A 22831-nucleotide genomic window follows, 5' to 3' on the forward strand; every position below is an offset into this window, starting at 1 on the left:
GTGCAGGTGAGTGTGACGGACACGGGGCTCAGTGAGGGTGAGTGTGAAGTACATGGGACTTAGTGAGGGTAAGGACATGGGGTTCAGTGAGGGTGAGGGTGAGTTACATGGGATTCAGTGAGAGTGAGGGACACGGCTCAGTGAGGGTGAGGGACACAGGGCTCAGTGAGAATGAGGGACATGGAGTTCAGTGAGGGTGAGGGACATGGGGGTCAGTGAGGGTGAGGGACACATTGCTCAGTGAAGTGAGGGACATGGGGTTCAGTGAGGGTGAGGGTGAGTTACATGGGATTCAGTGAGGGTAAGGGACATGGGGGTCAGTGAGGGTGAGGGACACAGGGCTCAGTGAGGGTGAGGGACACGAGGTTTAGTGAGGGTTAGGGCTATGGGGCTAAGTAAGGGTGAAGGACATGGGCCTCAGTGAGAGTAAGGATATGAGGTTCGGTTAGGGTGAGGGTGAGGGACATGGTGCTCAGTGAGGGTGAAGGTGAGGGATTATGGGTGTTGAGCACAAGATGAGATTCTGGGCAAGGTCAGTGGTCCATGTCTCAGAGATATTGGGCTCACAGTAATGGCGATCGTGAGGAATTCCAGTCCTGCACCGATGGTGGTAAGGGTCATAGGATTATGGTAGGTTCAGGGCGGTGGGAACAGTGAAGTGGTGGGGTGGAGACACCTGCATCAGAATGAGGGGCAAATGTGCCTGCCGCACTGTGGAAAGTCATGAATAGACACACTTTTAATTTGTGTCTGGTGCTCACAAATCTGACCCTATAGGGTGTGCACAGAAGTTGTGGGCTATTTTAATCTGTGCATAAGGGACAACTGCTCAAAGCCATTCCAATCGAAAGGCAGCTTGCTCTCTTCCTGACTGAGGGAAGTGTCATGCCCAGTGCAGGCAATGTCACATTATGAACTTTCTGTCAATACTTTTTTAAAAATGGACGCAAACAAACTGTTAAGGTTGCTACTACAAATCATGTAACTTTTAGCATTTGGACTACAGACAGTATCAAGTCATCATGAATACCTAATTAAGTATGGACATGAGTGAGGGTACCTCATAGCCATTGGGCAGGATTTTCCACTCAGTGCACCAAGTGCAGTGGCAGGCGTGAAAATCGGTGTTTTACCAGCCAGTTGCAACGGCGAGTTTTCGTACCGTATCGTTCTCTTCCTGCCTCATTAAATATGCACGCACAGGAAAAACGTTGGATCACTGGCAGGCAGCCTCTGATTTGTCTGCCTTGCCTTGAGCTCACCACTTCCTCACTCCGGACGCCATATTTAAAGTGCAGCCGTGCACAGCATCCTCTATGTCTGCAGCCCACGACTGCTCCACTGAAGATATGGCCCTGAAAGCCAAGAAGATGGCAGTCCGCAAATTCAGTGACATCTCACTGGAACACCGTTTGGATGCAATCAAGGCCCACCACAATGACCTCTACCCCCTCTCTGGCTGCAGGAGGTCTAGCAAACTCACCATCTTGGGAGGTGGTGGCAGTGATGGTCAGTGCCAATGCTGCACAAAAGAGGTCAGGCACCCAGTGCAGAAAGAGGATGAATGATCTCATCTGTGCCACCAGAGTAAGTCAACCATCTCATCACACTCAACTCACACACTCACAAGCCTATCACACATTTAGTGGCACTCAGAGGACTGCTGAAGACCAGAATTCTGCTGAGTCTGAGTCAGATGGTGAGCCTTTGGTCTTGGTCCTAAATCAGTTGGTGGAGTGGCTGCAACAATCACAGGAATGTCAGGAAGGGGTGTCAGCTGCATTCCTCAGATTACAACAGACAATGGAGGAGTCCGTCCGCATTCAGTCTGAGGTGATAGTGCCGGCATGCCAACGCACCAAGGTCAACACAGAAAGGATGGCAGCCATCACGGAAACCTTAGGCCAGGACATTGTTCCTGCACTGGTGCAGGAGCTGCACTCGGTCGCTGTAGCCATTGGTGGTATCCATCAGTGGCATTGCAAGGGAGGTCAGGGCACTTCACTCCAGCTGCCCCTTCTCCTCAAGGAGTCAGCCAGGGGCCCTCAGGTACCCATAGGGTGGAGGACCAGCAGATGGACATCCCAGGGCCATCCAGCCAGGTGACTCCACGAGTGTCCAGCCAATCCCAATCCCTCTTCCTGTGACCCCATCATCTTTAGCCCACAGGCTGCGGAGGGTCCACCTGCTCCACAGCAGGACACCCAAAGCATGCCGGGGCCTCCAGGTATTGGCCCTCCAGAGGACACCCACCAAAGTCAGCACAGACAACAGGGCTTGGAAGTTAGCAGGCTGCCTCCACCCTCCGCTGTGGATGTCGAGGATGCACCCAGATGTAGTGGTAGGAATTAAGAAAGTTAGAAAAATTTATAAGCATAATGGTGACACTGGTGTTCACAACATGTATATAATGTTCACATATGTAAATAGAATTGTGCCCATTTCACATCTCCTCTTGTGTATGCCTCCTTTTTATGATGAGCTGTGTTGCTGTCAATCAGGTGTGATACCATAGTGCCTCCCCCAACTTATTGCAAATATCGCTATCATGAGCCTCTCATCTATGTAGCGTGCTTCCATATCACCAGATTGTGTCCCTTCCTCAGATCATTCTCGACATCAGTGATGCCTCGAACTTAATGTTAAGCGTGCTTGTGCAACGAACCTCATTCACATGCTTTGCAGGGTCATGTCATATTTATTCTTGGCTGTGTAAGATTGAGGCAGAGGTGTTCTCCTATCTCGTCCTGAAAGGTGAAGGTGTTGTGTAACAGAAGAGATGTGTTTACGCATGGAGAAGGGTCATATATCGTGCAACTCTTTGTGCTGTCTGTCAGGGTTTTCATGCTATGAGCCCATACTCAGAACTCGTGTGCACTCCTGTTTGCCAACTGTGTTTCTGAGTGTACATCTGCTACGCTGACCAATAAGCGAGAGCAACAAGCCACCTCAAGGTTCTGAAGCTCTGCCACAGTATTGCCCTAGTGCTTGAACCTTGATACAACAATGAACCTTAAGTGTTTCTCACCCTGTAATTGTCTGGATTGCGGCCACAAGGCTCTCGTCAAAACGTTGGGATGCAGCGCTGTGCACCCCATCACCCAAGCACTCACCAAGACTTGTGAAGCTGATTTCAAATGGTGATTTTTGGCAGTCATCAAAGCCTTTGAACATGCTCTGGAAGTGCACATCATAGTTTTATACAATGTTGAGGGGCACAATGGTACAGGAGTGAGGATGTACCGAAGCTGAAGTCTGCTGTTTATTAGCAATGACTTGTTACCTTGAGGGTCTCATGGTTTCTGAGTATTTTAGAGTTCGCAAGGGTCAGGGCTGGCCATAAGGACACAATGTGTATCTTAAAGAGGAGGCATTTTAAATGTCTGGCATGCAAGTGGTTAAACACTATGATCTTCAGGTGATCCACATGCATAGTAAGGTGAGGATAAAAGCGGGCCAGCATTCCTAACTGAAAGTCTCGGATGTGAATGTGACAGAGAAGAAGGTGACACAGAGGACTGAGTTGTCTTTGATTAGATGCACACCCGCGGCATGTCTTCGGCTGCCTTGGCTCATGTGTCACCTATCAATTTCACCTTCAAGGTTACACAGAATGCATTGTCCCATGTTAGAGATGGATCTCCTTCAGGATCTTTGTCAGACTGAAGACATAGAACCTTGAACCCACTGAGGATAGTGGAACAGCTCCTGGCTCTTGTAGACTGCCCTTACGACTGGGAGACTGGACAGATGCTTGAAGAGGTAGCACCTTCTGATGTTTGATGCAGGGACTCCATTCTCCAGTTAGTACCTCAACTCAACAAAGATACATGCTCCTGAGGTTTCATTATCCTTCAAAGGATCAGGACAATGTAAGCCTGAAGTGTAACTATTCACTCTCATATTGAAGTGCATGGTTGAAATGAGAAGAATAGCAACGCTGGTGTTAATGTTGTCCCATGATGGAGAGCACTTGTTCAAGAGGATACTCACTACAGCTTGTCATCCTCCTCATGGAATCCGGAGACTAGGAGGGCCTCACGCGCACGCCTGCCTCATCTGGCCAGTACAATGGGCTCTTCCCCTGCAGCCTCAGCTTCCTCGAACTCAATGCCCTCATCCCCTTTGACATCCTTCTCATCGGAGGAGATGTACAGTTTCTCCATGTCAGCATCTGGCAAGTCCTCCCCACTTTGCAGCACCAGGTTGTGCAGCCCGCGACAAGCCACGATGATCTCTGAGACCCTCTGGAGTGCTGGAACACTCTGCCGGATCTGTCCAGGCATCGGAATTGCATCTTTAAGATGTCTGTGTTCTGCTCCATTAATGCTCAGATAGCAGCATGAGCATTATTGTACCTGCTCTCTGCATGATTCTGTGGCAGCCGCACAGGCATCATCAGCCACATCCTTTGTAGGCACCTTGTCACCAAGGAATCAACCATGGCTCCTGTGTGGTCCTTTGAAGATGTTGGGGTTCTGTCATCTACTCAAGATGTAGAAATTGTGGACACTTCCTGGGTATCTGACACAAACCTGCACAAGTTTCTTATGGTCGCAGACCAGCTTTACATTGAGTGAGTGGAAGCCTTTCCTGTTTATGTGTTGGAGTGCTTGTTGTCAAGGAGCTTTTATGGACACATGATTGCAGTCGATGTCACCCTGCACCTGTGGGAATCTGGAAATTGCTGCAAAGTTCACTGCTCTGGCATCCTGGCTTGCTTGATCTCTGTCAAAGTTGATGTAATTGGCAAAAAGGGCGTTTTTCACCTCATGTATGCATTTGTGAGTGAACGCTTGAGGGATCCCACAGAGGGCCCCAGTAGAGGCCTGGAAGGAGCCACTTGCATAGAAGTTCAGTGCGGCAGTTACTTTCACAGCCAGTAGCAACGGATGTCCTCCCAGTCCCCGTGGTGCCAATTCTTGGAGAATGTGAAAAATTTGAGTCACCAGATCCCTGGGCATGCAGAGGCATTGGCGACATTTTCTCTCGCTCATCTGCATATAAGACATGTGAGTTCAGTACACTCTCGGTCTTGTGAGATGCCAAGCACAACATCTCTATGAGCCTCGTCCTCTGCATCCAGAGGCTGCCCTGCTCCCCTTTGGTCTTGAGGGTTTAGCTCCCCGCTTTGGTGAGCGTGGCACCTCCATTGCAATTTTCTCCTTCTTCTCTCTTGCCTGTATGCGATTATGCAGGCAGCAATAAATCCAGGCTCTGTCTTCCTGATGGTTTCCTCTCTGCAACATCAATGAGAAACAGAAATGAGTCAGCCTGCAAAGTCCTATTTCCGTCAATGATTCATCAGTGAATGTGGGTTCAAGGGCTTTATTCCAGTGTCGGAAATTAATCACCCCAAAAATCCAGGCCAGTATAGGATTGGTGTGCTTACATGACCGACTGCTATGAGATTGCTTTGGCCAGATGCTTGGATGTACTGCTTTTAGCCCAAGCTCTTGGATCTTCACTCACTGCACTCTAATAACACACTCTTTGGAATACACAAGGGAAAATGTTTAGTCAGGAACTGAGATTATTTGAGGGAGGCCTGAGGCTTCTCTTCTGTGAAGCTGCTAGCGCCACAATTGTAACAGGCATCTAAATCTTGTCCAGTCGTTCAATTGCTCTGGAGTGCATTTCTGCTCTGGGGAATCTCCACACTGTGAACAAGAGGTTAATACAAGGAGATCGATTAATGCCACTTTGCAGGATTAATCTAGCATGAAAGCACAAAGCTTCACTTTGCTGATCCACTGCACTGTCATTGAAAGGCTCCTGTCTCAGTTGTACATCTTTCCTCATTTGGGAATACACAGTTCATTTGGGTGCCTCTTTAATCAAACCCCCCCCCACCGACCACCAGTGCATGCACCTGCCATCCAATCGGCCCTCAGAGCCCTCACTGAGTTTCTCCTCATTTTAATTTTGTACTGCGTCATTGCAGCAAGTTAGAAGATGGTGGTGCTGAGGTCTCACTACTAGACTAGCTTGAACCCTCCCCTATGTGAGTGTGGAAATCCCACCCATCACCCTGCAAGAGCTTAATGTTCAGGTTTCCCTCCCTCCAAGAACCTCTCAATCCTCTCCCTGTATTCCTTGATCCCATCGTGATTGTGGTGGATGTCCCTGTGTTACCCCCAGAACATGGAGAGGTAGATGTGCCAATGCCCCATGTGGACCTCACCCTTCTCCATCTTGAGGACAGTTGCACAGTCTGACATATCCCTCCACCTTGCACCCTTCTGACAGCCTCGAATGTCCCCACAATACCTTTTCCCTATTTAAAGGCTGCAGATGGCTCCCCGGCTGAGTGTGCCATCTGCGGCCCAGTATGATGCCAGAAACCCCCCGGACCAATGCATGTGATGTTACGACAACACCATGCGCACAACATCCTGGGCACGAACGAGACTGCACTGACATGCCCTCCCCCTACCTGGACTCGCACAAAGAGAATCTTTGCAAGCTCAACATTGAAGCGCTTCTTTACTCAGCGATCCTCCCATTGTGGCCCAAAGTCACTTATGTCATTCTGTAACCATCCTGGTGTAAGATTCTGGGATTCAGGCCCACATATACCTAAGACAGGCAGTTGACTTTTTTAAGATAGTTTATTAAGAAGCGACAGTTCGGATATGATGCATTAACTAATTAGACAGAAAAAGCATATGACCTGTAACAGTTGAGAGTGGTTTACTGAACCCAGAGGACAGACGGATGGTTGGCATAGAGTGTGTTGATCTCAGTAACTTGAGATAAAATGACATTCCCGACATGCTGCAGTGGGAAACACGGCTTGCCATTGATGGCCGAAGCAGACGATCCCAGACTGCTTTTACAACGGTGGTAAACTGATTTTTCCAGTCTCTCGATATTTTCCACTCCCGCCCACCATGATGCCAGCCACAGGCAGAGCTGGAAAATCCTGCCCATTGTGAAATTCACACAGCTCATTAATGGGCCAACACCTAAAGACTGGATTTTCCATACTGCCCCTCTTGGCGTTTCATACTGGACAAAAGGGAAGATCAAAATTCAATGACCATTGTAAACTTCCCGTTGTATTACAATGGCCTCCCCCATCCAAAGCAGATTCAGTGACTATTTTGTGGGATGTCATGCCGCATCAAAGATTTGTGAGCTGATGATCGACCTGTTGAGTCACATGGGCTTGCTAACAAGCCTAACTGACCTTTAATTATTTGTTTAAATATGGCACCCGCCTACCTAGCTTATGATCAGCTTGGGAGTTGGCTAGCCACTCAACAGGTTTTCCATGCCCTCCTCCCCACCCTGCTGAAAACACCCCTGGGGGTGTGGGTGTAAAATCTAGCCCATGAAGACCCATGGCAGAAATTAGCATCCGTGAGTAGGCATCACCCTCAAATTGAGGGGCAGCTGACAATGTCAATGACTCATCCAGGCAAGTGGAGAGTATTCCATCACACTCCTGACCGGTGCCTTGTAGATGATGGACAGGCTTTGGGAGTCAAGAAGTGAATTACTCACCAAGAAATTCCTAGCCTCCAACCTGCTCTTGTAGCCACACTATGTTTCTTTCAGTCTGTCAGAGTCCATCATGTTTCAGAATGTTTAATCCCTTGTCACTGTTCTCTCTGAGAGATGCCTTGTGTTTATTCTGTTTGCTGTGAAGCCTTTAATACATAAAATGTGTCTGTGTGACAGGTACTTTAATGGACCCAGAGGGACTATATGATGAAGACACCATCACACCAGATAATCTGCAGAAGTAAGTGTCGTGCCTTCTTTCTGTCTCACAAGGTTTTCTGTTATGGAGATCACTTTTTCTCAATACAGGGAAGGGCTGAATGCAGTCTTTGAAATCAAGCTTCATATCATCAATGTCTGTTTTACACTGCTGACCACATTGATCATGACACTATATCATTTGCTGCACTGCCCACACAGTCACCATTGTATCAGTTCCTTAACTGACCAAAATGAGTGATTACTGTATCAGTCCTTATACTGACCACACTAAGAGTGACCACTGTATCAGTTTCTACATCAACCACACTAACAGTGGCCACTGTATCATTTCCTGTATGGACCACTCTGACAGTGGCCATTGTATCAGTTCCTATACTGCCCACAGTGAAGGACCACTGTATGAGTTCCAGTGCTGGCCACACTGACACTTACCACTCGATTAGTTCCTGTACTGCCCACAGTTAAGAGAAATGTCAACGCAATAGAATGATGCAGCAATTTGCGTCAAGTCAAGCAGAGTGGGACAGGAAAGGACAGAGGGTGGGATTGTCTGGCCCCACCCACCGCCAGGATCATCTAGTCCCACCAAAAGTCAATGGACTTTTGGCTGAGCTGCTGAATTTCCTGGGGCAGGTCCCACCACGACAGGGCCAGAAAATCCCGGCCAGAGAGTTTAATTATAATAGTGCATCAGCGAATAAGGTTCATGCAAAGAATAGTCGTGAAAAAATTAAAAAGGCTCATTATCCGAATGCACAAAGCATTCATAATAAGAAAGGTGAACTAACAGCACAAATAGAGATAAACGGTTTATATTTAATCACCATTACAGAGACATGGGCCTGAATTTTGCCAGTTGGGCTGATGGCCTGACATTGGCAGGAAATGCATGTTGCCGGCATGCACAGGCGGATGGTGGTACATTCCTCTGAATTTTACAGCTGCAGGCCCTATTAAGGATGGCAGCCAGTCCCCAAGAGCTGCCAGCCCAATCAGAGGGCAGGTAGCTCAATAGCCTCAGCAATGCCACCAGGAGCAGTGGTCACTGCTGGGGCAAGCAGAGATTCTACAGCCTACGGAAGGTAGGCAAAAATATTTTTAAGAAAAATTCTGAGGTCAAGTGCCGGAGGGAAACCACTCCAGGGATATCGTTGAGGCCGTGGGAGCTCCCTTCCCTGTTCGTGGCCCTTTCTTTGCTGTAAAAAACCATCTCCCCTGGGTGCTGCTGGGAAGCCACCTTCAATTAGTTTGCGACCTCCTCATGCAGCAAGGAGTCGATCCACAAACCACCAACTTTCTTGTTAAATGGCCTAATTGAATTTTTATCTATGGAAATTAACTTCCTACCTCCTTGGAGTGACAGCTTTTTCAATACCAGTTCTGCCATCAGTAAAATTCATCAATGGAGTGACATGGTCGGGGTTGATTGGCTAAATACATTTCCTGTAGAACTAAAAGATATGGCAGCAAAGGGCGACCAAAAAGTTGATAAAAAAGAGAAAAAAAAATGTATATGGTAGTAAACTAGCCAGGAATATAAAAACAGATTGTAAGAGTTTTTGCAAGGATCTAAAAGGTGAGGGATGAGGAACTTCAGCTGAAGTTGGGACTGTTTTCCTTAGAGAAGAGAAGGTTTAGAAGAGATTTGATAGAGCTATTGAAAATCATAAGGGATTTGGACAGAGCAGATAGTGAGAAACTCATGAAAGGATTGAGAATGAGAAGGCACAGAGTTAAAGTAATTGGCAAAAGAAGCAAAGGCAACATGAGGAAAAGCTTTTTCATGCAGAGAGTGGTTTTGGTCTAGAATGTACTGCCTGAGAGTGTGATGGAGGCAGGTTCAATCAAGGCATTGAAAAGGGAATTAGCCTGTTATCTGAAAAGGAAGAATGTGCAGGGTTACAGGGAGAAGATGGGACAATGGCACTAGGTGGATTGCTCATTCGGAGAGCCAGTCAGACTTGCTGGGATAAATAGCTTCCTTCTGTGCTATAACATTTCTGTGATTCTATGAGTAACCAAAGTAAACATTGGTCCCTTAGAGGCAGGCACAGAAGAAATTATCATGGGGAATAAAGAAATGGCAGAGACATTGAACAAATATTTTGTCTGTCTTCACAGTACAAGACACAAATTACATTCCAGAAATAGAAGGTAACCAAAGGGCTAATAAGAATATGGAACTTAAGGTAATTAATATCAGTATAGAAAATGTATTTGATAAACTTAAAGGAATAAAGCTGGCAAATCCCAGGACCTGATGGCTAAATTCTAGAGTTCTCACAGACATAGCTAGAGAGAAAGTGGATGTGCAGGTTATGACTTTCCAAAATTCCCTAGATTCTAGAATGGTGCCAGTGGATTTGAAGTTAGAAAATGCAACATCACTCTTCAAGAAAGGAGGGAGAGAGAAAACAGGGAACTACAGGCCAGTTAGCCTGATAACAGTTGTCAGGAAAATGTTGGAATCAATTGTTAAGGAAGTATTAACAATGTAGTTTTTGAATGTTTAAGGGTGTAACTAGTAGAGTAAATAAAGGGGAACCAGTAGATATCGTATAAATAGTCGTTTGGTCATACAGAATTTGAGTATTGCTGAAAAAAGAGACATGCCTAAGCTTTTTGTCTTGCACTCAATCAGGGCACTTGCAAGAGTACCAATATATAGGGGAAAACAATTTATACTGTATGTGAAGAGAGTACTGATTGGTTGGTAAGTGGCGTTGCCATGGAGAATGCACCGCTGATGGTGACTGAAAGTTAACTGCCAAGCATTGTTTGAAATTTAAACCAGGCAGCTTGACCCTGATTGGTCAAGACATTGCTCTGAGGAATAAGTCAGTGAATAGCTATCATGTATTTTGTTTAGCTGAAACAGGTGCCGTGTATGTACGTGTTCTTTCTGTCTGCAAAGAACAGGGCCCTGTGTATTAATATATGTAGCTTCCATTACACACAAATACGCCACATTGCGAGTTCGACTGACAATCTTAAATTGATTGTCAGTGTAATTCTTAGTACATTGAGGATTATTTAGCAAATGTTGTCCAATCTCGGAATCAAGTTTAATATTGGACACTGTTTTGAGTTTTGCGAGCAGGGGCTGGTTGGGTATGGTCTGTAACCTGCCCATTGCGAGCAACAGCTCAGACATGCTGTTTAATACGATTTGCCATTCTTTGGGACGTACAATCTACATACCTAGCATCACGCTGACACTGAAATTCATATACCACATTACCCATTTGTGATAGGCAGAATGTCTTTTTGGCTTGACGGTAGCACCCTGTTAGTGGCAAAAACCACTCATATTGCTGCTGAATAGTAGCAGTGTGAAACAGCTAGCTTCATCTGTTGCTAAAAGTTTTGAGATACATTGCCCATCCAGGGTAATCTGAGGTAGAATGGGGACTTTTCAGAGCCGAAAATTATGGCCTTAGGCCCATTCATGAGACGGCATGATATATAGCACAAATGATCTGATCAGGGTAGCCATTATCCTGCAGGATGCCTTTGATGCACCCTACTTCAGCAAGAAAGCCTGCATGGTGAGCAAATGGCTTGTGCCCTATTTACAAGGTTGCAGATAATTCTTATAGCATGTGGAACTTTTTTTTATTCAATCATGGGATGTGGGCTTCACTGGCTGGGCCAGCAATTATTGCCCATCCCTAGTTGCCCTTGAGAAGGTGGTGGTGTGCTGCCTTCTTGAACCACTGCAGTCCATGTGGAGTAGGTACACCCACAGTGCTGTTAGGAAGTGAAGGAATGGCGATATATTTCCAAGTCAGGATGGAAATGGCTTGGGGGGGAACTTCCAGGTGGTGATGTTCCCATCTGTCTGCTGCCCTTGTCCTTCTAATGACAGTGGTCGTAGCTTTGGAAGGTGTTGTCTAAGGAGCCTTGGTGAATTCCTGCAGTGCATCTTATAGATGGTGCACACTGCTGCTACTGTGCATCGGTGGTGGAGGGAGTGAATGTTTGTAGATGTGGTGCCAATCAAGCTGACTGCTTTGTCCTGAATGGTGTCAAACATCTTGAGTGTTGTTGGAGTTGCATTCATCCAGGCAAATGGGGAGTATTCCATCACACTCCTGACTTGTGCCTTGTAGATGGTGGACAGGCTTTGGGGAGGCAGGAGGTGAGTTACTTGGCGCACTACTCCTAGCCTCTGACCTGCTCTTGTAGCCACAGTATTTATATGGAATGTCCGGTTCAGTTTCTGGTCAATGGTAACCCCAGGATGTTGATAATGGGGGATTCAGTGATGGTAATGCCATTGATAGTCAAGGGGCGATGGTTGGATTCTCTCTTGTTGGAAAGCTCATTGTCTGGCACTTGTGTGGCGTGAATGTTACTTGCCACTTGTCAGTCCAAACCTGAATATTGTTCAGGTCTTGCTGCATTTGGACATGGACTGCTTCAGTATCTGAGGAGTCGTGAATGGTGCTGAACATTGTGCAATCATCAGCGAACATCCCCACTTCTGACCTTATGATGGAAGGAAGGTCTTGATGAAGCAGATGAAGATGGTTGGGCCGATGGCACTACCCTGAGGAACTCCTGCAGTGATGTCCTGGAGCCGAGATGACTGACTTCGAACACCCACAACCATCTTCCTTTGTGCTAGGTATGACTCCAACCAGTGGAGAGTTTCCCCCCAATTCTCATTGACTCGAGTTTCGCTAGGGCTCCTTGATGCCACACTCTATCAAATGCGGTGCTGTAAGAATCCCAAAGCATATATTGACCAGTCAAGGTAGGCATGCGTTAGACCATGGTTGAGAATCCCCTGGCAGATTTCTCAGCTAGTACATCAAGGAAGGGGAGTTTATTTGATGGCTCCGTTTCATAGGTAAATTTGAGCGCAGGATGGAGCCCATTAAGACATGTAAGGAAATTGTTACATGCAATTGTGGATTTAAATACAGCAAATGTATCATCCACTTATCAGAAATATGCAAGGGGTAGGAGGTTTAGGTGTCATTCCATCGAAGACACGTTTCTCATGGAACCCAACAAAGATGTTTGTGAGAGCAGGGCCTAGAGGGGAGCCCAAGGCAACACCATCTATTTGGGCATACATGGTGTCATTTAAACTCAACTGCACGAGTTGCCGAGTTCATAGGTTCAATGAATGCTAAATCACACAATCGTGGTGGGTCTAGATCGCCATGATGTAGTGCTGCAGCACAAATATCTGCGTCTTTCTTAAGTGGAATATTGATGAATAGACTAGCAATGTCAAATGAGCACATGGACACAGCATTGCTATCAATATGCAAGTCCTATATGGCCTTCACAAACGTGAAGGAGTCTTTCACTGTGTATGTGGAAAACTTGGTCAAAACTGGTTGTAACAATTCGCCCACCCAATTAACGATGCCACTAAATAAGTAACAATTCTCTTTGACTATGTACTCTCCAGAAAACAAGGAGTTTGTTCTTGTGCATGGTTTCAATTTTGGGGTGCCTTCATCCCAAATCAAAGGGAAGAGGTATTTGCTAAGTTTGAACTCCTCCATCCCAACTATCCCGCCATAAACCAGTGTCCATTGAAGTTGCTGAATCCTTGAAAGCACGCCTAGTTGATCTACACGCATATTGTGGAATTCCAAAAGACCTGTCAGACTTTCCCATGCAATATGAATGTCTTACAGCTTTGAGAGCCCTAAAGACCAACCCAGACATACACATCAGTAACCCTAACAAAAGGATGAGGATAGTCATCCTTAACAAGCGTGACTTTATCAACAAAATGCACGCCATTCTTAATGACAAGTCCAAATTCGCAACCATTGGACCAGCCGCTAAACATGAACGGACAGCCTTGCTCGAAAGTAAGCTAACAAAAATGCTTCAACAATAGCTCTGAAGAAGAGTCTTATGGACTCGAAACGTTAACTCTGTCTTTCTCTCCACAGATGCTGTCAGACCTGCTGAGTTTTTCCAGCATTTTTTGTTTTTGTTTCAGATTTCCAGCACCCGCAGTATTTTGCCTTTAACAAAAATACTTGCTGGACTTGTGTAAGAGCATTGAGCCACTGCATGATATATATGACAGGGGTTGTCCTCATGGTTTGCTACCCATGGTTGGCTTCCCAAAACACACAAAAGTGATGTCCTTCTACGCCCCGTCTTAACTATGACCAGTTCTGTACAACATGAATTGACCAAATGGTTGGGTGAGTTGTAACAACCAGTTTTGACCAAGCTTTCCACATACATGGTGAAGGATTTCTTCACATTTGCGAAGACCATACAGGACCATACATATTGATAGCAATGCTGTTTCAATGTGCTCATTTGACATTGCTAGTCTATTTACCAATGTTCCACTTAAGGAAACCATAGATATTTGCGTTGCAGCACTATATCATGGCAATCTAGACCCACCACCATTGCATAAATCAGTATTCATTGAACTTATGAATTCTGCAACTTGCGCAGTTGAGTCCAGTTTTAATTACACCATGTACGCCCAAATAGATGGTGTTGCCATGGCTCGAAGCCCAGCTCTCACAAACAACTTTGTTCAGTTCCATGGCCTGAATTTTTTGCTTATCGGGCGCGCGCAAGCGATCGGCAGGCCGGGAGCAGATGGGAAACGGGCCCCCGACCGCAATCGGCCGCCAACCGTGATTTTACGCTGGCTAGCCAATTAATGCACACTGTGAAAGACTCAGCACTGCTAGTGGGGGCAGGCGCCAATGTCACCGAGGGTGCTGCTGAATGCTTCCAGTGAGCTTTCTGAAGACAGACAGCTGCCCCAGGGAGCTGCAGACCTCCACAGAATAAACAAAACAACAAAAATGCTGCAAAATATGTCCATGCAGCACAATCAAGCACCTGAAAGCAAACCTCATTTAAAAAAAGTCCCCAGATATCTCTTTTTATTTTATTTCCCCACGGATATTTCATCTCGCCCTAGATCAATGTTTGAGCAAAAATGTAAAGGCAGCCTGGCCAACCGGCCCATCCGCCAACTGTAAAAGTGGACGGGCCATGAAAAATCACTTTCAAGTTCCTCCTTAATGGGCTTAATTGTCGAGCGAGATATTGCATGAGAGTGCGATGACGTCAGAAAGCTTGCCCGATGTCAGCTCGTGCTATTTCGCAGCTGGACAGCTCGGGTGCATGCCTGACCACAGGACATAAAATTCTGGCCTATGAGAAACTTGTCTTTGATGGAATGACACCTAATCTCCCACCCCACGCATATTTCCAATATGTGGATGACACGTTTACTATATTTAAATACGCAGCTGCGTGTAATAATTTCCTTATATGTCTTAATGAGCTCCAACCTGGACTCAAATTGACCTATGAAATGGAGCAGTCAAATGAACTCCTCTTCCTTGACATACTAGTTGAGAAATCTGCCAGGGGATTCTCTACCGCGGTCTACCGGAAGCCTACCTTCACTGGTCAATATATGGGTTGAGATTCTTATAGTTCCACACACTATAAGATTGGTCTTATCGACAACCTTGTAAATAGAGCTGGAGCCATTTACTCACCATGCAGGCTTGTTGCTGAATTAGGCACATCAAAGGCACCCTGCAGGATAATGGCTACACTGATCAAATCGTTTCACAAGGTATATCACACAAACTCATGAATGGGCCTAAGGCCGTCACTGTAAGCCTTGAAAAGTGCCCAGTCTACCTTAGATTATCCTGGGAAGGGCAAGGTATCTAGGTATCTCAAAAATTTGAGCACCAGGTGAAGCTAGCTGTTTCACGCTGCTACTATGCGTGAAACATGAATGGTATTTGCCACTAACAGGAAGCTGCCATCAAGCCAAAAAGACATTCATACATCACACAAATGAGTAATGTAGTATGTGAATTTCAGTGCCAACGTGATACTACATATGTAGACTGTACGTCCCAAAGACTGGCAGATCATATCAAACAGCATGTCTGAGCCGCTGTTCGCAACGGGCAGGGTACAGACTGTACCCAACGTGCTTGTAAAGTTCAAAACAATGTCCAAAATTAGATGCGATTCCACGATTGGACAACATTTGCTAAATAATCCTCAATGTGCTAAAATTATGCTGACAACTAATTTAAGGTTATCAGTTGGGCTCGTAATGTGGCGCATTTGCGTGTACTGGAAGCTACATATATTAATACACAGGGCCCTGTTCTACGCAGACGGAAAGAACATGCACATACAATGAAACAATACTTAGCAGTTAACTGTCAGTCACCATCAGTGGTGCATGCTGCATGGCAATGCTTCTCACCGACCAATCAGCACTCTCTTCACATACAGTATAAATTGTTGTGTTCCCCTTATATTGGTATTCTTACGAGTGTCCTGATGAGGGCAAAACTAAAAGCTTAGCCACATCCCTTTTTTCAGCAATATTCAAGATATAGCATACTTGGATTTTCAAAAGGCTTTTAATAAGGTGCCATATAAAAGGTTGAATTCTGCAAAGGCAGCAGAGGTCCTGCTGACGGGGCCAAAAGCAGAGGGTTGGCACCACTTTGACAGGCCACAGGGCCCGGTTTACATTTTGCTGGTGGCAGCTGGCCCAGTCAGAGGGCCAACAGCCCCGACAACACCCACTAGCGGTGACCATTGTTGGGGCCGCACCAGGAAGTTGAGGGCGCATCGATCGCTGTCTGCCCTTATAGTCACTTAAGTGGGTTCTGGTGGCACCAAGGCCAGACAGGCCCTGGTGTGAGGGCAGAGGGAGGGGTTGTCACTGAGGGAAGTTGCCACTGAGATAGCCATTTCCACTGGGAAGGCCCCTCCATGGGCCATGGAGTGCCCAAAAAAAACCCCACCCCCGAGTCCACTGGTAAGCTGCCAGAGTTTACCTGACAGTCTGTCCACATGGGGTCTTGCCGAGTGGCTCGTTGGGGGTCAGGAGTAATATATTAGCATGGATGGGAGATTGGTTCATGGACAGGAAGCAGACAATAGGGATAAATGGGACATTGTCAAGTTGGCAAACTGTAATTAATTGAGTGCTGCAAGGATCATTGCTGGAGCCTAAGATTAATGACTTAGATGAAGAGACTGAGAGCAAAGTATCTAAGTTTGCTGACAATACAAAGTTAGGTGGGAATGTAAGCCGTGAGGAGGAAACAGGGACTGCAAAGAGATATAGACAGGTTAAATGAGTGGCCAGATGATTATAATGTGGACAAGTGTGAGGTTATTCACTTTTGTAGTAATAGAAAAGCAAAATACTTTTTAAAAGATGTGAAACTTAAAGTTGATGTTCCGAGAGGCTTGGGTGTACTCATTCCTGGAACACAGGGAGTTAGCATGCAGGTACAGTAAGCAATTAGCAGAATAAATGGTATGCTGGCCTTTATTGCAAGGGGACTGGAGTACAAGAATAAGCAAGTGTTGCTGTAATTATACAGGGCTTTGGTGAGACCACATCTGAAGAACTGTGTGCAGTTTTGTTCTCTATATCTAAGGAAGGATATATCCGTTTTGGAGGCAGTATAATAAAGGATCACTAGATTGGCTCCTGGGATGAGAGGGTTATCCTATGAGGAGTATCATTTCCAGTACTGGCCACACTTATAGTGACCACCTTATCAATTCCTTTTTGACCAGAGTAAGTGACTACTTTATCGGTTCCTGTACTGACTATAATAAGTCACCAGTGTATCAGTTCCTGTACTAGCCATACTTACAATTACCACTGGTTTGGTTCTCTACTGACCACAGTGAGTGACTACTGAATTGCTTCCTGTATTGAGTACTGTGTTGTGATCACTGTATCGATTCCTGTAATGGCCATATTGTGACCGTGACCACCTGTGGTAAATTTTGGTCCTGCATTAACTAGATAGTCCCTCAAGTAAATGGGCTTCAAATCCCCTGACCATGAGTATATCTTTACTGCTCAATATCTAGTTAAACAATTGCATGATCCAGGGATTGTAACAAATGCTCCTGTCTGTACCCCCAATAATCCAAATGTCCCCATATGTGTTTCTCCTCTCTTGCAGAAGGCAGTAAGATAAACAGTAGTCCAAAAAGGCCAACTGCAGTCCAACAAATGGGTTTATTTTACGAGCTACACAACTGCACAGAAAATATTTTCAGTGAGCGTTACTTATTTCCGTATTTCTACATGACATCAAAATTAATATGTAAGCTCTGCCTTTAATTCACTTTACTACTCAGTACTGTTGAATTGGTTGGCACTAATTTAAGGAGAGAGTTCTCTGCCTCATTAACATTTTCAGTGTCATACTTAACTGCATGCTGCTTTATTCCAGTCACAGAAAAATCCAAGATGACCTCCTCCCTCAGTTTTCTATTTGAGGATTGATTTACTGAGTTGTCAATCAGATTACTACCTTGAATTAGAAACCTTTCCCCTGTTAGACTCAGTCTCCTTCGCTGTTCAATGAATGGAAACAATCCAACATTACAGAAAATTCTCTGGAATGCGCTAATGGTCCCCATTATTTCAAGCTGTTATGGGATGCACATTTGTTAGTTCCTTTTCCTGTTCTCCCAGATACAGAACAACTTGCCTATTGATGAAAGTTGATCTCCTGGGACGCAAAATTAACTTCTTTACATCATTGTAATATAAATTAATCCAAAATCCTTTGTTGGCAAATTGGCAAAAATATGACTGCCAGTACCAGTGGATCAAGACCTGCCATTGAACTGACTGACAGCGGTCATTGTATCAGTTTCCTTATTGACCATAGTTGTGTCTAGCTCTGATTGGCAGGATCCCAGGGGCTATTAGCAGAGGTTGGAGACTTGACTCACTAACACTTGAGATTGGAAAAATAAATCTCTTGACCCAGGCTCCTCCTGCCTGTCCAATTGTGATAAGTTCCACAGCAGCATCAGAATTAGAGAAGACGCAACTGCAAAAGAGATCAGACTGAACCATAACCTTTCACCTTCTTCACAGGGTGCTGGAAAGCGAAGAGGGGCGCAGGGAGTACCTGATCTTCTCCAATGGCAGGAACCACCCATCTTCTCAGAAGGGGAGAAAGGTACCGCTGAAGAGCTGTGGGCGGAGGATCGACTACGCACTCTACTCTGAGGAAGGCCTCAACCCTGACTGGAAAGTGGTATGGCTCATGCAGCCCTCCCCCACCTGACAACTACACAAAAAGTCCTTTAGGAATTGCAGTGAATGTCATCAAATCCAGCAGCCTGTGGGGAAAGGGCAGGGGAATGAGACTAATTTGGATTTTTTTCAAAGCACTGGCTTTGGGTCAAATGGCCTCTTTCTGTGCTGTATCAGTCCATGATCCTGCAGGAGAGAGGGGTGAAGAATCCCCATAGGAAACATGATGAAGAGGTGGTGTGGGGGACATAGAGAAATCTAGACATGGGAACAGCTGCAAGTATTGAAAATAGTGAAATCCTTCTGGCACCAAGGGAAAGATGAGGACCCTAAAGAAAGCTGATGGAATTCCAAAACCTAGGGTGGACCTAAACTTGTTAATATAGTCAGCAGTTAGTCATCAGAAGTATGGAACTCTTCAAATCATTGAGTTGTGAAATGTTCAACAAGAGAGAGTTAGCTCCCCAGTTAGATTGTACATAAAGAGAATAAGTGAATGCACAAAGTAATAGCTAAGGGCAGAGATAGTTTCACACATCTAGGCTCCACAATCCCAAACAATATGTCACTTGTTGCTGAAATCAACAAACGCATCACAAAAGCTGCAGCTGTTATATCCAAGCTGAGTAAGAATGTGTGAACAACAGCAACCTGACTGAGAACACCAAACTTCGAGTCTATCAAGTCTGTGCCCTCAGTGCACCCCTCTGCAATAGTGAGACCTGGACTACATACGTCAGGTAGGAGAAAAAGCTGAAGTTTCCATCTTTGCTGCCCCAAGGGTTCCATCTTCGTTGTCTCAAGGGTATCCTTGGCATCTCTTAGTGGGACAAGGTCACCAACTCAGAGGTCCTAGAACATGTTAATTCCGTCAGCATACACCCACTTCTAAGCCAGCGATGTCAGCACTGGCCCAGCCACATTCATTGGATGGCTAAAAACAAATTGTGCTGAAAAAACAGCAGGTCTGGCAACTACTGTGGAGAGAGAAACAGACAATATGTGTCTTCTTAGGAAGAAAGGCAGAAATGTGATGGGTCTTATGCTATTGAAAAAGGGAGAGGGTCAGGTGGAGCAAAAAGGGAATGTCAGGGATAGGTTAGAAGGTGGGGGCGATTAAATTACAAAGATGTCATGGAACAAAAGGCAAAGGGCAGAATAAAGTTGAAAGAAGTACAAGCAAATCACTGCGTCACCTGAGAGGTATCGTTGGGGCCTTGGACAGTGAGGAGGGAAGAGGTAAAGGGGCAGGTGTTACACCTCCTATGATTGCATGGGAAGGGGATGAAGTGTTTGGGGAAGTGATAAATGAGTAGACCAGGGTGTTGCGGAGGGAACAGTCCCTTCAGATTGCTGACAAGGGAGGGGAAGATATGTTTGGTTGTGGTATCATTATACCCCTCCCAGAATCATGATAGGGTTCCCCTTGTCCTTACTTTCCATCCCACCAGCCTCCGTATTCAAAGGATTATCCTCTGCCATTTCCACCAACTTCAGCAGCGATTTACTTATACTTCCTTCAACTTAGTCTATTGTATTCACTGCTCACAATGCAGTCTCCTCTACATTTGGGGGATCAAATGGAGACTGGGTGACCGCTTTGCAGAATACATTCATTCAGTCTGCAAGTATGACCCCAGCCTTCAAGTCACTTGCCATTTCAATTCACCACCTTACCCTCATGCTCACATTTCTGTCCTTGGTCTGCTGCAATGTTCCATTGAAGCCCAATGCAACTTTGAGGAACAGCTTCTCATCTTCTGATTAGGCACTTTACAGCCTTCTGGACTCAACATTGAGTTCAACAACTTCAGATCATGAACTCTGTCCTCTATTTTATATTTTTTCTCTAGTGCCAGTCTTTGGCAGGGATTTTCCGACTCTGTCATGGTGGGATCTGCTGCGGGAGACTCAGCAGCCCAGCCAAAAGTCCATTGACTTTCGGCAGGACCAGACAATCCCGGCAGTGAGCAGGGCCAGAAAATCCAATCCTGTATCTTGTTCTCATGTTTTGCTTTCAGACAGCGCTGACCTTTATTCTGCTATTAACACCTACTCTGAACCAATGCTTTGTTCTTTTACTACTACCATTTCCATTCTCTTTACCTTTAGTTCCATAACATCTTTGTAATTTAATCTCCCCCGCCGTCTAACCTATTCCTGTCATTCCTTTTTTGGTTTACCTGACCCTCCCCCTTTTTCAACAGCATAAAACTCATCACATTTCTGCCTCTCTTTAGCTCCGAAGAGAAGTCATTTTGGACTCGAAACGTTAACTCTATTTCTCTCTCCAGATGCTGCCAGACCTGCTGAGTGTTTCCCGCACTTTTTGTTTTTATTTCAGATCTCCAGTATTTTGCTTTTAATTCATTGGATGGATGATGGTCAAATACCCAAAGACCCTCTGTAAGGTGAACTGGCTACTGGGTCATGTTGTGCTGGACACTCTTACCTCTGCTACAAGGATACTTGCAAGTGAGATATGAAGATGGCAGAAATCGAACCATACAACTGGGAGACAGCCACTGATGGTCCTGATCTCTGGAGGCTGACTGTTCAGAGGGGCGTTGGAAGGGGCAAGGAGAAATAGAAAGCTCAGTCAGCTAAGAGGGGACAGAGAAAACAGAGGCCAGTGAGTCCTGCACCTTCTCAGCCCACTGTCATTATCTGCAGCAAATACAGCAGAGACTGTCCTGCCAGACTGGGGCGCCTGAGCCACACCAGGCAATGTTTAACACAGAATTGATTACCAAGGCACAAACAATCGGCTCACAAGAGCCGCCAGTGGGCAGAGATTGGGACTTCTTATTGCTTTCTTTCCAGGAACTACTTAGTCTATTTTTTATAAATATGTATCTTAGACTCTCACAGCAGAGGAGGCCTTTCAGCCCTTTGTGCTTGTGTCTGCTATTTGAAAGATTTATCCAATTAGTCTCACTGGCCTGTTCTTTTCCCATACCCCTGTAATATATTTTCCTTTTCATGTACATAACCAATTCACTTTCGAAAGTTACCAAGAAATTTATTTCCGTCATCCTTTCACACATTGCACTCCAGATAATAACATGCCAGATAAAAACATTTCTCTTCATTCATTCTCCTCTTATACATTCACTAGTTCACTTATTTTTCAATATTTTACTCGTTACTTAAAAGTCTGATGTTTTGATAGTTTTCAAGAATAGATCCAGTAGTTGAAACAATTTGTACAATGGTTTTCTGTTTGTTATTAGAAACTTTACTGAGCTATCACTGAGGCCCCAAGGCAAGTGTTGGAAAGTTCTAAAATATATAAACTGAAGACATAAAAATGTAACTGGGCATCAAGTAGTGAAGTACTTGATGAGTGAAGTGGCAACAAATGATAAATAGGTAAAATCTATAGGGGGTGTAGCATGTTGATTGACGTATCACCAACACCTGTCGTCTGTTTATGTGCAGGAAGTGGAAGAGTTCAGCTTTGTCACCCAACTGGCTGGCCTGACTGATCACCTGGCCGTAGCCATGCGTCTCTCAGTATCAACTGGAGAGGAGGACCCTTGACTTCAGGAGACAATGAAAACCATTCGGGAAAGTGTTATCTGTGTGGGAACAAGGGTGGCTTGTTTTACAGGAGCACAGATGGGGATGACACCCAACCAGACCTAGGCTCGAGGCCTCCCACTTGCTTTGTCTATAGAAATTATTTAGAAGGTGTCATGGGCAATGATCAAAGATGGTTATTTCCATGTTCTCCAGAAGGCTGAGGCCTTGCTGTGGACTCCCAGAACAATGGAGAGTGAAAACAACATAGATATTCCTCACTGCCTTGGACTAGTGCCATTCTTGAGGTGTTCTCTCTTTTTCTAAATGCCTAGCACAACTTAGTTTGTGACCAGTCTGTGAATGTGTTTGACGTTCCCTATTTTTGCATAATCCTTTGTATAACTATCAAGGAATCTTGTCACTTTTTTTGCCTTTCAGTGAGCATGGTTACGTGGCAATGACACATTGTGTTAGTGTGTCCCATTCCTGACAGTT

General features: G+C 45.4%; 1 protein-coding gene across 2 annotated transcripts in view; it reads left to right on the plus strand.

Moving 5' to 3' along the window:
* smpd3 (sphingomyelin phosphodiesterase 3) overlaps positions 1–22354 on the plus strand; it is a 96590-nt gene extending 74236 nt beyond the window's left edge. For both annotated transcript variants that reach the window (XM_041192518.1, XM_041192520.1), the window contains 3 exons: positions 7687–7750; positions 18650–18812; positions 22253–22354. In XM_041192518.1, coding sequence (XP_041048452.1) covers positions 7687–7750; positions 18650–18812; positions 22253–22354 — 329 coding nt within the window. The remainder of the gene's footprint in view (positions 1–7686; positions 7751–18649; positions 18813–22252) is intronic.
* Positions 22355–22831: the final 477 nt, after the last annotated feature.

Source organism: Carcharodon carcharias, chromosome 7, assembly GCF_017639515.1.
Source record: "Carcharodon carcharias isolate sCarCar2 chromosome 7, sCarCar2.pri, whole genome shotgun sequence".
Classification (NCBI taxonomy): domain Eukaryota; kingdom Metazoa; phylum Chordata; class Chondrichthyes; order Lamniformes; family Lamnidae; genus Carcharodon; species Carcharodon carcharias.